At 33.0% G+C, this 17,236-nt stretch overlaps 2 protein-coding genes across 5 annotated transcripts in view; one reads left to right on the forward strand and one right to left on the reverse strand.

The window, feature by feature from the left end:
* LOC150107533 (uncharacterized) overlaps window positions 1-6,744 on the forward strand; it is a 61,996-nt gene extending 55,252 nt beyond the window's left edge. For all 3 annotated transcript variants that reach the window (XM_090391936.1, XM_090391937.1, XM_090391938.1), the window contains one exon: window positions 6,605-6,744. In XM_090391936.1, coding sequence (XP_090248062.1) covers window positions 6,605-6,736 — 132 coding nt within the window. In that variant the 3' untranslated portion in view covers window positions 6,737-6,744. The remainder of the gene's footprint in view (window positions 1-6,604) is intronic.
* Window positions 6,745-6,790: 46 nt separating this feature from the next.
* The window catches only part of Ns2 (nucleostemin 2), a 208,449-nt gene continuing 198,003 nt past the window's right edge, over window positions 6,791-17,236 (reverse strand). Inside the window, exons 16-17 of one of the 2 annotated variants that reach the window (XM_090391934.1) lie at window positions 11,518-11,610; window positions 6,791-7,068 (exon numbers count right to left, since the gene is read on the reverse strand). In XM_090391934.1, the coding sequence (XP_090248060.1) occupies window positions 6,916-7,068; window positions 11,518-11,610 (246 nt within the window). In that variant the 3' untranslated portion in view covers window positions 6,791-6,915. Of the gene's footprint in view, window positions 7,069-7,947; window positions 9,371-11,517; window positions 11,611-17,236 lie in introns of those variants that run through there. The other variant, XM_090391935.1, reaches the window with a different exon arrangement.

The following is a 17,236-nucleotide window of genomic DNA, read 5'->3' on the forward strand; positions in this document are numbered from 1 at the left end:
GTGGGAGACAGGAAAGAGAAATTATCCAACTGGGCCAAGCAGACTGCAGACATAAGTGCATGAAAAAACCAGGATATAACTTATGTTTATACCAGGAGCATAAGGATTGAGTTTGCTATCTCAGTGAATACGTTGTTGTCTAAGACTGTTGGCATTAGTTAAACCTTACCTGACCCAGATGTAGTAACTGGAATTGAGTGTAAAGGATATAGTATTTTTAGAATGGAGAGGAGAGGCCATTGATTTGATCATTTGAGCCCATTTAGAGTAGAAACTCATGAAAAAAAAACCAGTAGTAATAATGTTGCATGTAACAGTGAATTTGAGAGATTATCTGGTGTAAAGTTGAGGCTAATAGGATGAGATATATGGTGAGGTTGCTACAGACCACGCAGTTCAGTTACTGGGGATGATGAAATGCATTGCCAAACTACCCTAATAAGTAACAAATTATCCAATAATTGGGTAGCAGAAACAAATTCATTGTGAAAGAAGTAACTCAATGTCAGAGAGTGTTAGATTTAATCATGGCATCAGAAGGAGAGGGGAGAGTCTCAATTAATCCTTAATTAGTCACACCTTTTTTTGTTGCATAATTAATCACATGGAGCCTATGTGACCCCAAAATTAAAGTTATATTTATTTAATTTCTCAATATTTCTCATAAAATTTTTTTATTTATTATAAGGTTGATTATGGTGAGTAAAATGAAATAAACAAATCATTAATATTGCTTTATTTTTATATTAATTATTAGCATTTTTATTCAGTCTTAATTTTTTATACAATTATTGCATCTTACTGAAGAATGCTCATTGCAACAAAAGCTCAGACATTTTTCACACTTTGACCTTATTTTACAATACTTCAATCTTGAGCATATTACACAGCAGTGTCAGCAAATGTAATAATTGAGACTAGAACAAGAAAACCTGCATAAAAGTACAAAATCAAAAAAAAAAAAAAATCATTCAAAAAAATACATAAGAAGTTGCATGGGGTCAGAACATCAGAAATCACTCCTTACTCTACAACTGATTGCGCTGATGGCCAGCATGCAACTGATTTGGTGCAGGGGCAGCAAGAAACTCAGCTACTCAAAATCACAACAAAAATCCATCATTGGTTTTGTCAGAAATCAAACTTGAATGACACCTGGGGTCAAATAAACCCCATGTAACTAATTAAATGTTAAGGATGTGACTGTTTTTCCACCAGTTGATGACAGTGTTCATGCTGTACTGACCTGGAAAGTAGCTAAGTATATGGTTGTTCCAATTTTGACTACTAGATAGATAGGGATCAGAAAGTGTTATATTTGGGACAGAGTTAATCTGTCAGATTTAAGTTACCAGTGGTAATCCAGGGATCAATTAGGTTACCAGTGGTAACCCCTTGAACACTGTTTTTCAATCTAGACATTAATGATACTGGGAAGGACCTGACAGAGATGTTCAGCAATTTCTTGATGATGTAAAGATAGGGCAATAGTGTTACTAGAGAAATGCAGCACTTACAGACAGACTGACTTGAATAGGCTGAAAACTGTGGACAAATGGGAAAGGCTATAAATAAAACATTAGTAGGTGTTAAGTTATGCACTTTAGCAAGATGAAAATTTCCAATAGCTGGTGGAATTATGCTTAGAGAAACTGATCTGATGAGGTTAGGGATCTTGGAGTTATGGTGGATAGTAAGTTAAAATTCATAGGTCCACAGCATAAATTACAAATACATCTCAGAAGATAACTGCAATGTTGAAACAAGCATTGACGTGTAAGAATAAAGAAAATGTTTTTGCCTCTGCAAAATAGCCTTGATATAACATCAAAGAAATTGATTTGACATCACCTGGACTACCAAGCTCAAATTTGGGGTCCCAGATCCTGAGGGGATAAAGATGTGGAGATAATACAAAGAAGCATTACAAAGATGATATCGGGATTATGGAATGTAAATTATGAGGACAAACTGAGAGAATGGGACTGCTGACAGTGGAAAACAGGAGAAAGAAGACTGACATGATAGAGACCAGTTAATGGAGTTTTTTGTTATATGGAAGGTTGAGAGAGGACAACAGGGACATCTATGGAAGTTGAGTTCAGGTGCAATTAAGAAAGGCGCGAGAGCTAGATTTTTCTTTCACAGAGCAGAGAGCGCATGGAACAGTTTGCCCGCAGAAATGGTGAGTGCATCTAGTGTGAGATGCACTTACTGAGTGCATCTTAACGAGTTTAAAAGGAGGTATGAGATAGCTAGTGGAGATGATGCATGGCATCCCTCCTTTCGATTTTTAACTTGAGCTGCCTGACTTTCTCTAAACATAGTGATGGTTGACTCCTTGGAAGTTTCTGATAATAATAATAATAATTTTCAGTGAAAAGTCCACCATCACTATTCTTAGAGAAAGTCAGGTAGGTCAAATTAAAAATCAAAAGGTTAATGGTTGTTTTATTTGAATATGAAGGAGGTACATATCAAGAATTTAAGATGTTTACCGAAAACAACCAGGAAAGTGGTGCACAGAACTAATTGCTTCACTCACGATGCCCCAGTACACACCGTGTTGTCTGTGCAACAGCTTTTGTTCAAAAGCATTAAACTTATGCATCCATCTGGGGAATACTCAGGTGTGAAAGACCACAGATGTGGTCTCATCCCTCCCCCAATATTTCCGAGGTTTTCGTTCCCCAAAATGAAACTGGAGCCCAAAAGATGAAAATATAAGTCTTTCCAAGATCCAGAATGTGTCATATTTGAATGTGATCTCAAAAGAAGACTACCAGTGATATTTTCAACAATGACAGAAATGCAAGATCCTATGCATAAATCTGCAATAACATTCTGTAACTAAAATAGGCTGAAACTGTTTTTTCAACTAGTTCAGAAACTTTTGGGCAGTGCCTTATATTTGAGCAATGGTAAGTAAAGGAAAATATGAAAATTAAATATTTACCTCTTTTTGATGCAAAACAAATATGATAATGATCCAAGATGAGGAAAAGGCATTTCTTCCCAATTCTGATTAGTTATGGTTACTTCACTTGACCTGTATACTAAACTACTTGCAATCAGTCTTTATCAAAGGTGCTAAGAATTTTTTAATTCCATTTAAAAAAATTAAAAAAAAAAAAAACTGCTGGAAAGGATTAAAAAAATAAAGGTCATAGTATTACCAGCATTCCCTGTTTGAAAGATCTGCATTCAAATTTTGTCTACAATGCAAGGCAGCTATATAATGGCTTTAAAACCAAAAGTGAAATATCCATTTGTGAGTTTTCTCCCGTGCAAAACATACTAGCCACAAAACACAGAAAATCAAAAGATAGAGCAAATTATATAGACATGGTGAGTGCACCCATACTGAAACATTAATCACATTATATAAAGCCAAGTTACTTTACTGTGATAGGTGACTTGAGCATAACACATCAAGAAGATGAGATGAAATTAAATGAAAAAAAAAAAAAAAAAGAATTATTGTTTGGTTTATAGATTTATCACATTGTTCAGTTTATTTATGTTAGGTTGAGTTGTTGCCTGCTATTATTCTTTACTATCTGTTTTTTTTTTTAATGGCTTTTCAAATTCTGTATATGTTTCATAAATATATTTGTGAATTTACATTTTCTTTAGATATTCTAAATATTAATCTTGTACTAGTCCTTAGAAAAAACAGGTAAAAAATAAAATAACAATTTCAAAAGCCTGGAGAGAAAGCGAGAAAAGTCTATATAGGACACCCAGTATATTCTGGAAGGGTGTACCCAATATTATAATGGTGTGACATAATTAATATTTCACAATTAGTTTATGATATAGCATTTTCCAAATTGGTTCATTATTTGTCAGGTCTCCAATTTGATCAACTCTTATATTTTGATCTTCTCTTCTAAAGCACTCCTAACTGCATCAGCACACACTTTTTTCTTCACCTTTCTCTGATCTTATTACCAAAATTTTTGCTTCAAACTTTTGCCTCTATCTTTCTGTTTAATGACTATACCATCTTAAATTAGCTTGGCATTGGGATGGTTGAAATTAAAAGCAACTAAGCTATAAGATCAGTGTATTATATGTATTAATGAGAAGATATATCCTCCAGACAGTTTGCCTGTTTTGCAAACTTGAATTTCTGGAAGAGAAAAACCTTGCCCACCTCCATATGAGATCAGCTACCTCATCTTCAGATGAAAAGCATTTACAAAGGTTCTTTGCTCCAAAAGGATTTGAACCTAGGTCTTTCCAAATGAAGGAAAAATGTTGAAGGACAAATTCAAATTCTTATGAATGCATTATAGAGGTAATGATTGGTTCTACTTACACATTTGTGAATATGGTCCTATCAGAATTCTTGTACCTGTGGCTTTTGGACTTTCATCAACAGTTTTATTTCTAACCCAACCGATCCACAAGTCAAAAATGGTTGAGCATTTCCAGTATACTGCTAACTTGGTGTTTTGGCTAATTTCATTCATTCTATATATAATTACTTAACTGGCTTCCACCATACCAATCTTACATCCTTATATTATGATCTGCTTCCATATTTAATTTGCCAACTTATAAAAGTGGTACCTAAATAGCTAAAATGTATGTTTTATAAGTTCACTAATGAGAAAGTAGTTCATGTTTTCTGTATTCCTGTCTATAAAATAGAAAGAAATAATTCATCAACAGCAAAAAATAAATAAATAAAAAATAAACTGTTAAAATTGGCTGCAAAATTTGCAGCCTGTCTATAAAATAGACAGGCAATGAGAGGAATCCCATATTTGCACAAAGAAATGAAACTTATTTCAGTCACTCATTATGACACTTATGTTAGTATGCAGAATGTCATATTTAAATTACCATCATCATCAAATTCTGATATGTATCCTCAGGGAGTGATATGTATCCTCAGGATAATTATGATAGTACTACATGTAAAAGTTACCCCATTACTAACTTCCGATCAACAATTTTTCTCCAAATTAATTCTAATCTATTATTTATTGAAATTCCAATATTATCAGATCTTACATTTATGTCTTTTAAGGCACTTTTCACTGTATCAATCCATCTACATCTTGGTCTTCTACTAAGTCTTTTTTTTCTCCCCCTGCCAACCTGGCAAAGAGCACTTGTTTTGCTAATCTTTTCTCTCCCATTCTGTTTAAGTGACCATACCACCTGAAATTAACTCTACTAACACATTCCTGAATGCTCACAATGGCAAGGTCTTTCCTAATATCTTCATTTTTAATGTAATACTGTCATTGATGCCATCTGTTCACCCCACTAATCTTTCTCAAACTTTCATATCAGAAGTCTCCAGCCTTTGATCAAGTGTGATCTGAGAGCTGGGTTTTATTTCTAACCCAGCTCTCAGTAAGTTAAATTGGTTTGACACTGCTTTGTACACAGCTAATTCAGTGGTTTGACTAATTTCTTTCTTATTCCATATAAATTTATTCAGCTGAATTCCTACCATACCAGCTTTACTAATTCTGTTGTCTATTTCCATGTTTAATTTACCATCTTCACTAAAAATTGTGCATAAATAGCTGAAATGTTTTACTTGTTCTATAGGTTCATCATTCAGGATACAGTTGACGTTTTCAATGTTCTGCCTATTTTCATTGACTCTGTCATTTTATTGCTGATTTTCATACCAAATTTATCATGACAGTTATTCAATTTAGTCAGATAGTGATCTCAATTCCCTCAATAAATTCACTGGGAATTTAGTGAGGGAATCTTGCAGAATTGTACTGGATTTATTCAGAAGTATAACATTATCTGCATAAAGTAAAGAGCTAAGATTAACATCACCAATTTTGATATCAGATTTAATACTACTTTCCTTCATAATGTGATCCATATAGATAATGAATAACAGTGAATATAATGTGCATCCATGTCAAACACATGATTTTACCTCAAACCATCTTCCTGTACCTTCTTCAAGTCCAACCACTACTCCAGTTGCATGTCCACATTTCAGGTTTTTGATACTTTTATTTCTACTCCTGACTGCATTCCTATTGAGAGTTTTCTACCATGATGCTGACACTGCTTGTTTCATTTAGTGTTTCTTTCAAAGTAATTACTCCAGACATCTAGAATATCTTTATCTTCAGTTTTCATATTACCTTTATCTTTGATTCCTTTTACAGTACTTTTTCCTCCATGTCTAAGCTTTTTCAATAGCCTCCAGAATATTTTGCCACCTTCCTGATATTTATTTTCTATATTCTTACCAAAGTGTTCTCATGACTTTTGTTTAGCTAGTTTTCCACAGCGCTTCACTTTTTTACATTTTTCTCTGTATTCTCTAAGAGCACAAGCTTACTTGCCAGGAACTTTCAATATGCTTTCTTCTTTTCCTTTCACTGCCTCTAATTTCCTGAGTTCGGCATGGAGTTCTGATATTTCTATCCTTACAGACAATCTCACCACATGCCTCTCTGGTTATTTTTTAATTTAAATTTAAATTATTACTTGCTTTATTGTATTCGCATATGCAATCTTTACTAATGACAAAGCAGTTTCAGTAAAAGTTCAGAATTTTATAATGTTCAAAAATTCAAAATATGAGATTGATTTTATTACTTAACAGGTATTCAGGACATATTCTCCACTGAAGTATAAAGATTCGTTTATTATTTCCATTTGGAAACCACCTGCTTTGTGGAGAGGATCTTCCACTAAAAGGGAGCAGTCTGCATTTGGAAGTAGCACCACAACATAGAAGCAATATTATGCATACTTATATTCTTGTGATTAATCATTAAGTGACAAACTTTCTAAAATTATTAAAATACTTTCATACATATTTACAACCAGATTTTATTTTTCTTTAACACAACAAATTGTGATGAAAATTTCAGATATTATACAGAATTACTTCTTAATTTAAACAGCTATGCACTATGATTTTCTTTTGGTTTTTTTTGAATGACCTCTAAAAGCTAAATCAGAATCCATTTTCCTTTTATTCCTGTTTCGATTTTTAACATTGGCAGTTTCATAGAAATGAACTCCTATCTTCTTTACCTTCTCCTTTTGTTGTAATCTTCGTTTCTGGAAGAAAATAAATGACCTCTTTATGTAATGTACTGTTTGGTGACAATATACTGTTAAACAGCAGCATTAAATAAAGCATACTAATATGAGGCTAGGTCAGAAAGTATCTGCAATGCATTTATAATTAAAATAGCATAATAATGATAAATATATATATAATGAATCATTTCTCAAAAGTACCCTCCCCCAGTTCTAAATATATATTTTGCCAATTGAGCACAAGCTTTCACGTGCTACAGACTGTGTGTGTATGTGTTCTCCAGCCAGGTCCTGTTTTCTGGGATAAACAATCTGCCACTCCTGTATGAGACTTACCTTAAGCCACAACGACTTATAAAAGGATCTTTTGCAATCCTGTAATTTAAACTTATTTTTTTTTGTCTACAATATTTATCCACAACTTCACATAATTTATAATTACTAATGGACCTAGAAGTAGTTATTCAAGAACACTATATATAGCATTTTTTATAGCAGAAATGAATAACAGAAATTTAAATCAGAAGGATGATTCTCTGATATGCAGACAATTTTGGACAACACACTTCTAGACAAATGGACAGTGAATTTATCAAGATGCCCCTAATGAAGTACAACTGATTCCTAAAGGACAGAACTCTGTCACAGTTAAAAAAAAAAAAAAAAAAAAAAAAAAAAAAATCCCATATTGCATTTTACTCAATCACTTTATTCCCTTCAGTCTCTAAAAAGCAAAAGCAATTATATCACACAAACAGATACAGATAATGTAGTAGGACTAATGAAAAAGGACAGAATACAGTGTTAATTTTATTGCTATCCACTGATCATACAAACCTACTAAGCCATTAGTCAAAATATGACAAAGGGCCAGCTCAATAAGTTAACAACATTATTATATAAAATCACAGACTAAGATATTAATACAATATAAAAAAAAAAAAGTTAAACACCATTCTCAATGAACAACTTTCTTTTGTAATATCTGGGTATAAGCTTGAAATATGATAGCTCATATCAATCTTGAAATAGCTAGTACAGTAAACCCTCGATTTAACTGACTTCGGATTTAACAGACAACAGACAAAATTTCCGGTCCGTATGTCACGTGAAAATTAACACACTGTTAATTTTAAAATGCTTTTAACCAAGATTTGCTTATAATTAAATTAACAGGTTATTTTTGTTATTAATTTCCTGTTATTTGCCAACATATGATGGCAAATAGGCCATCATATGTTGGAAAAACACTGCAGTAATTTAGCCGACATAAATGAGTCACTGCTCATAAAACATGTTCAGCGAATGATTAGGACGTGATCACACCAATCACACTGTAATTGGTTCTTTTGTCGCGTGCCGTGACTTTCTGTGGCAGTTTTATTACACACATTTTCGTAATTTTAGGGAGCTAATTATAAAAAAACAGCAGAATTCAAAAGTTCAAAAAAAAAAAAAAAAACTTCATAGTTTTTTTCAAAGCAGGATTACCTAAACCAAGCACCTCAACATCGAACATTAACCTCACATTAACTTATCTAAAAGTGTAAAAATTCTGTTAAAAATTGTGTGTAAAGCAATTTTTTTGTTATTACATTGCTAATATTGATAAAATTGCAGTATAATGTTACACATATTTTTATTTTAAAAAATACGTGATTTAACAAACTTTCAATTTAACGGACACCTCTTAAGCCCCTATTAGTCTGTTAAATCGAGGGTTTATTGTATCAATTATTGAAATAGCTATGTATTTATTTGCTTCTTCTTCAGATCAACATAGACATTTAACTCATTCATCAAGAATTCAGTTAATTTTTTGAATTAATGATATCACATTAATTCAAAAATTCACATTAATTTGAATTTGATATGATATCACATCTTTATATATTAACATGCCATTAACAGATATCTGATATCCTCTCCCTCCTTCCCCCAGGACTGCCCATCATGTTAACAAATTTGGCTTTATAATACACTCTAGCTATTTTAATTAGAACTCCAAAATCTATATATGAACTGAAGAACTGAGCTGTTTCCTCAACAGCCATACATAAAAACTGCTTACATATATGCTCAATATCTCCCAATCATCCAGTTCCTGATATGTACTTGCAAGAGGCATACAGGATACTAATAGGTAGTAATAATGTAATATTTACAAGGAGTACTATCAACAATTTTCATTCAAATTAGTCTGTTACATATCCAATATTGTCAGATCTTATATTTCATCCATCTTTGTCTTTCTTTGGATTCTTTTTCCTAAAATCCAGACATTCTGCTCATACAAGAGACAGAAGTATACACTCAAAATCTGTAATGAGTAAAACACTTTTAGATTATAAGTTCATGTAGTAAAAACAGACAACTTGCTTTAAGTATAGTAGATATTTCTTGAAACACATGTTGCATCTTAAATTCTATTTAAGTTTTTAAGTAAAATTACACATAATTTTACTAAACAATTGCCTGTATTAGAATTATAATTAAAAAAAAAAAAACTAATTCTGAAATGGAATAATGTTAATGTACAAACATTTCTAATATATTTTATCGTATTATTAAAGCTTGATAATATAAGTGACCAGGAATTTAATTATTTAGAGCAATATATGTGAGTGATGTTACTGCTTACAATTATTTATATCCAGAAGAATAATTCGAAAACCAAAAATTAATTCTTTCCACATGCAGGTTTACTTGTGTCACCAAATGATGAATGAACCATTTTGTGAAAGGGAAAAAACTTTATTTCTACAAGTGTTTGGTAAAGATTTTTTTTTGCAGTTATAAGAAGTTCATATTTTTGAGAGACAGTGACATTGGCAAAGCATAAAACAGTAATCATATCCACAGAATGTAGCATGTTCAGCAGATATACTATAACTTGTTATCTAGAACAAGTTTTTGAAAGATTTCTAAGAAGTCTTCTGCAGCTTCAAAACCAGAAGACTTCTTGCTTCTCCCTAATCATGACTGTCTAATGATTATGATGCAGCTGAACCCACAAACTATTTGATTTCCAACTCTCTTAGAATTGCAAAGTTCACACAGAATTCAGGAAATGGTTCTCTTTGGAGAGTGACAATCTGTATTACTTAGGTACAAAAACATATATTGTACACTGTATATATGTATAAGCATCAATAACACACTTAGAAAAATGCCTATTTTTTTGGTTTATTTGTTTGAAATGTAAAAAATTCTGATTATGAATATGGTATGAGAAAAAACAGATAGGGATATGAAAAAGAAATGATGTACAGGTAGGAAAGAAACTGAAATGCACAAATTAAAGCATTCAGAGAAATTACGACTGCTGTCGGTTAAGAATGAATAAGAGATAAGCACCTTGAATGCTTTAAATTGACCATATGTACTGATGCCTCAATTTGTGCATTATCAAAATTAATAAAGTATTTTGAAAAGGAAGAACAATGAGCAAGATTTTTAACATACAGAGAGAAAAACATGCACTATGAAATTTCTTCAATATCAGATAGCAATTAACTGCAAATACGACATATAATACCATGTAAACATGTAATATTCCATGTAAACAATAAAACTCACATGTAATATCATAACATGTCAGATATGCATGAATTAATTGGTAAAAATGCATGTTATTGTTAACTGCCACATAAAAATCTCTTTTTGTTCCGACTGACATCCTATTGGATCTTATTCTGAAGGAAAACACACACACACACACACACACACACACACACACACACACACACACACACAGAGAGAGAGAGAGACAGACAGACAGAGGGGGAAGGAAGGGAGGGAGGGATAGCTTGTTAAGTATGGGAGGAGAAGGGGTCAAATTCAGCCTGTCTGACTGCACAGAAGCTATTATGTATTTGCATAAAGTGCAAAATGATACATTACTATATACATACATCTTCAAGGCCCACCTTTTCTAATTGGGTTGTGTGGCAACAGCTGCAAGAGGAACTTCCAATGGTCACGATCCTCTGCCACCAAGCTCAGGTGTTCTGGTGGGATTCCCAAACGTGTCCACCCAAGGTTTTGGATATAATCTATCCAGCGAGTCCTTGGCCTTCCATGTGTCCTCCCACCCTCTGGCTTGGCAAAGAGGGTGCCTCTTTTGTGGCATTCTGACTAGGTGCCTGTACCAACGTAACTGTGATCTCTCAACACGGAGAAGCAGCAGTTGAGTATTGAGGGTTTCCCAAATTGCAGAGCTTCTGACTCTGTCGTCTTGTCAGCCCTGCAACCCCTTGAAGGAATCTCATTTCAGCCGCTTGGATTCATGTCCGCATTCTTTCGGTCATTACCCAACTCTCATGACCATAGGTGAAGATGGGGATATAGACTGTATTGAAGACAGCCAGCTTTGCCTTCTGGCTTAACTCCCGCTTCAATACTACATTACTATATATATAACAATAAATAAATCTGTAATGAATATCAAAATAATTATGCAAATACCTCTTTTGATGTCATCTTTTGTTCTTTCATCTTTTCTGAATCATGACTAATCCTACTCTTCATTTCAGTCACAGTAAATGTTCCACTGGAAGTCTGCAATGAAATGCCAGATATGATTTAAGATATATTATTGCACTTTCATGGTAATGTTAGCCATGAATTATCAATGATCATAATGTCCAACATCTCTCTCTTTCTGATTTTTTCTTTTTTACAATTTTTTTAAACAATCAGATTTACTCCAAAGTTTACCAAATTGTATCAAATATTAAACAAAAGAAATGAGAATAACGTAATTAAAAATACACCATGAGAAATTATTACACCAAATTACTTACACTCAAGTTCCTATCAAATGCTTCAGTAAAATATGTGTATTAATATCCATGATATCTAATATATATATATATATATATATACCTTTATCTAATCCTTTCCTTTGTTCATTTAGCTAGGATTACATGGAATTTTTAACCACATGCAAGCATGAATAACAAGGAAGATAAACATTTTACCATATATGGTAAAATTATGGTAGAATTATAGATCATTCACCAGATTCATCAAAAATGCAAACATATATGTATCCATCATATCAACTGAAAATTAAGAAAATAACAACAAATGGAAACTGACCAATTTGCTTAACACAATTCATGGCAAGTGGATGTGATTTCTCTCACAGCTTACTTGCTTATGGATGGAACAAAAGAAATGTCTCTACTCTGTTTACATATCAGGCAGTTACATTATGAATCGTGTGTGTGTTTGTGTGCATGCATGCGTGTGCACTCACATACATACGCACTTTTCACCAAAGCCAAAGCTATGCAGAGAAAACACTCTTACTAGTTTCAAAATATATAAGCAACTAATGATGAAGGGAACTTCAACATTCAAAAAAAATTCATTCATTTCAATATTCAAGGTTCATTCATTTCAAATTCAAGATACATTCATTTCAAAATTGAAATGAAATGAAATCATATGCATGATTCGTGTTCGCTTTTACTAAAGAAGCAAATTAAGTGTAAAAGTGCAAGTAAAAGTGAACACGAATCATGCACATGATTTGTGTTCTACACTACAGTGCAGAACACTAATGCATGAGCGGAATATGTAAGGTGTGAAGAAAAGAGAAATGAGAGGCCTGAGAAAGATTAGGGTCATGAACAGATGGCATCAATGGCAATATCATATTAAAAATGAGGATATCAGGAAAGAACTTGCCACTGTCAGCATCCAGGAATGTGTTAGCAGAACTAATCTCAGGTGGTATGGTCATTTAAACAGAATGGGAGAGGAAAGATTAGCAAAACAGGTGTTCCCTGCTATGTTGGCAGGAAAAAGACCCAGAGGAAGACCAAGATATAGGTGGATTTATACAGTAAAAAGTGCTTTAGAAGATAGAAATATAAGATCTGATAATGTTGGGGTCTTGACAGATAACAGACTGATTTGGAGGAAAATTGTAGATAGGAAGTTAGTAATGACGTAAATTTTTCATGTAGTACTATCATATCCTGTACACCCCTTCAGGGTATATATCAGGAAGTTGATGATGATGAGAAAAGAGAAAGAGAGATTTATTACAGAAAAATGAATAATCAATAATTTAAAGATTTTTGTATATGAGTGGTGCAACAGACTACTATGGGATGAAATTAATTGCATATGTCCTTATAATTTAGGCACACACATAAATCACCTGCACAAACTTATAGTATTATTGAAAACTTATAAGAAGAATCAGGGAACAGAGAGGAGACATTCTTTTAAGGGAAAAAAAAATAATACTAAATGGTGCAATGTCTCTAATTATTCCTAGCTCACTAAAAGACAGCAAGGAAGAGTAAGCTTCATCACTGAATCAAGCAATTTTTAGTTCAGATTTTGCCACTAAAGTCTCCAAGATTTGGTTCTTGTTTTCAAACTCTTATTTTTTCTTCAATAATATTTGTCCATTTGAGTTTAAAGTTCACTTGTGAAAGCTATTTGAATGTTTAAAATTCATATGTTTTTCTTTTTTCTTTTCAATATGATATTAATTTTTATTGTGCTGAAAACTAAATAGTTCACTTTCTATTTTAAATTTCTATTTTCTAATTCTATTTTATCCTGAACCTGTGTAAAGATATCACTATCAACAATAACACAGTTAATAATTATGATTTTTCTTACTGATACATTATATGTTTACCATTGGTGTATTATGTCCTGAACAGAAATCTAGCAAGTATGTATGTATGTACCATTATCATTACCACTGCTTTTTTCTCCAACTCAGTGTTTGATATTCATTTCCTACTCTGCTGTTTAGATGTGAACAAGAACCAACTTTTTCTTTATGTCAGCTGTCTTCTCTAATGCCTTGAAAAATTCCTCTACTTTCTCTATAACAGAGCCTTCTGTGGGACTATAGGCACAAATAAATCTCATGATTCAATTCCCCCATTTTGAAATTTGTCAACATCACTCTGAAAGTGCTTGTCGTTCAAAAAATTTATCTTCATATTTAGTAATGAATACTAAAGCTATTTTCTTCCTCTTCTCTGAATAATAAAATATTTATAGTTATTATTTAGCAGTATCTAAATAGTACATCACCTGTTTAGTCTTCTTCATTTGAGTAACACAAATTATGTCAATACAATAATTCCTCTGCTAGTTCTGAGGCTCCTTCTGATGTTTTATGTTAAAATATGAATACCCAGAAATCACTTTTCTCTTTAAAACTAGTTGGACTTAAAAGCAACCTAATCAGGTATTATAGAATTAATATTTTCAAAAAAGGAAAAAACTGTGATAAAAGGATATAATTCAAATACATTTAGGGCATGTAACTAGCCATATTTAAACATCAATAAATAATAGCTGTTCTTGTGCTCTCACTTTAAGTACATTATAGAGGCACATGTGTTGCTGTGACCTAACTGCAAGTAATTAACACTGGCAGAATAGAATAAAGCACAGTCTATAGAAGCAAAGTAGATTTTTATTTCATACTAAGAAGGGATGTATGCTGGATAGGTTTTATATACAGGGAAAACCATGGGAGGTTGCAGTGGTGGAGAAAATCTGATGTGGATTTGGTGGATTACTAAAATAAATTTTTACTTTTAATGTTTACATTCACTGCCTTGAAATATATATTTTTCATGCCTTAATCTTTCTTGTTTTGTATTAATTGTATAATTTCATTGCATAAAATATTTTATGCAATGAAGAAGTCATTAAAAGCAAAAGAGAGACTGTTTTCGAAAGTAGCAGCAGCTTTAATATATATTCTCTAAATCTCAATATGTGGCTGTATCAATGTACCAAAACTCTGGGAGATATTCATTTTAAGATAAAATTAATACTTGTTTTCTCTCTCTTCATCAAACGACAGATGGAACTTTAGTGCCTTGGGTTGTCCATTACAACTTTTTAAATTCTCACTGTTAACTAAATCATTTCTATTCGTGTAATGTGACAACTGTTTTTTGTGTTCTGATGATACTTGCTGGATATAATATCTGCAATATATCAGCAAATAGGTTAAATAAATATTATTTTTTTATTATTCTTGTATTGTTAATTAAAACCATTAAATAAATTAACATGAAAAGCTAACACATAAATTTCTACTTGTTTCAGTGGAGGATAAGATACTAGAGATGTTGCATAAACTGGATAAGAATTTTGCAATAGGAATTGGTGGAACATTATCACAGAGGCTACAACAAAAGCATTGAATTGCAATGGCTATGCCTTTAACATGGCTGAATAATTTCAGTTTCAGCACAGGAGTGGAAATAATATATGATAATCTGAATGCATAATGAGGATGTTTAACTATTGACCTATTAGTACCTCTGGAGTGGTGGCAAAGATTTTGCCAAAGTTAGTAAGGGATTGTATACAGAAATGGACTGACAGAAAATCTATATTTTGCAATGGATAGAATGGATTTACAAAGGGGAAGGTCATGTTTAAGTAACTTGTTCACATTTTATAATAATGTTATGAGTGAGTAGACAAGGGAAGTAGATACACCTTGATACTTTTACACTTTGTTAAAGTTTTGGATAGGATCACTCCTATCTCAGTATCTCCCATAATGCAAAACACATCTCCTTGTGGATATGTATAATGTTATGCATTAAGGGAAGGGCCACTACTCAGACTAGTTTCGACCTTTATTGAGGTCTCTTCAGTGAGAGCCAGGCCCAGAAGTGGAGATACCAGGCAGAAGCAATGGTGAGGTCATCTTTACCTACAGAAGTTGCCAAAAGGTGTGCCACCTTTTTATTAAATTACTCTGGATTTAGAGAAAGATGTTGAAAGTTTACTTTTCACTTGGTTAGACTATAATAAATTTAGTTAAATCCTTTATCCAAGTGTGAGCAAACAAAGTTTGTGCCTTAAAATATCTTCAGGACTGGGGTAAGGTAGTATTATAGTCTAACCAAGTGAAAAATAAACTTTCAACATCTTTCTTTAAATCCAGAGTAATTTAATAAAAAGGTGACACACTTTTTGGCAACTCTTATAGGTAAAGATGACCTCGCCATTGCTTCTGCCTGGTATCTCCACTTCTGGGCCTGGCTCCCACTGAAGAGACCTCAATAAAGGTCAAAACTAGTCTGGGTAGTGATCCTTCCCTCAATGCATAACATTATACATATCTGCAAGGAGATGTGTTTTGCATTATGGGAGATACTGAGATAGGAGTGATGTTAGCTTGCTCCACCTTTGCAACGAGTTGCCCAGCACTGTACCACCTTACCCAGTCCTGAAGATACTTTCAGGTGCAAACTTTGTTTGCTCATACTTGGATAAAGGATAAAACTAAATTTATTATAGTCTAACCAAGTGAAAAATAAACTTTCAACATCTTTCTCTAAATCCAGAGTAATTTAATAAAAAGGTGGCACACCGTTTTGCAACTCCTATAGGTAGAGATGACCTTGCTAATGGTTCTGCCTGGTATCTCTGCTTCTTGGCCTGGCTCCCACTGAAGAGACCGCAATAAAGGTCGAAACTAGTCTGGGTAGTGGTCCTTCCCTTAATGCATAATATTATACATATCTGCAAGGAGATGTGTTTTGCATTATGGGAGACACTGAGATAGGAGTGATGTTAGTTTGGTCCACCTTCGCTATGAGTTGCCTGGTGTTGTATTACCTTACCCCAGTCCTGAAGATATTTACAGGCACGAACTTTGTTTGCTCACACTTGGATAAAGGATTAAACTAAATTTATTATTGGATAGGAAGGCTTTTACATAAGCTGGGGAATATAGGATTGAATTATAAACTATTAGCTTAGATAAAAGGATGGCTGACTGACAGATACCAAAAAGTGGTTTATGGGGAATGTGAGTACACAAGATTTAAGGTGACCACTGGTGTACTCCAGAAATCAGACTTTGATCCATTGTCATTGTCTTTACATTAATGATATGAAAAGGAAAGATTTCAGGAGACATATAGCTATTTGCTGATGATGCAAAGATCGATAGAGTAATCAGGAACGTGACTGACATGCAGCACTTGCAGAATGATTTGAATAGGCTGGAATTGTTGAATGTTAAAATAGCTGTCAATTCAATGTTTGTAAATGTAAAGTTATGCACTTTTGTGTAATAAGATATCTAATGGCATATATTATGACGTGAGGGTTATAGATGCAGAAGAGGTTGTTCGGTTAATGAGTGCCCATTTTGTTAAAAGCT

This window comes from Typopeltis vanoorti, chromosome 4 (assembly GCF_054136105.1).
Source record: "Typopeltis vanoorti isolate ZY-2024b chromosome 4, IOZ_Tvanoo_1.0, whole genome shotgun sequence".
NCBI lineage: Eukaryota > Metazoa > Arthropoda > Arachnida > Uropygi > Thelyphonidae > Typopeltis > Typopeltis vanoorti.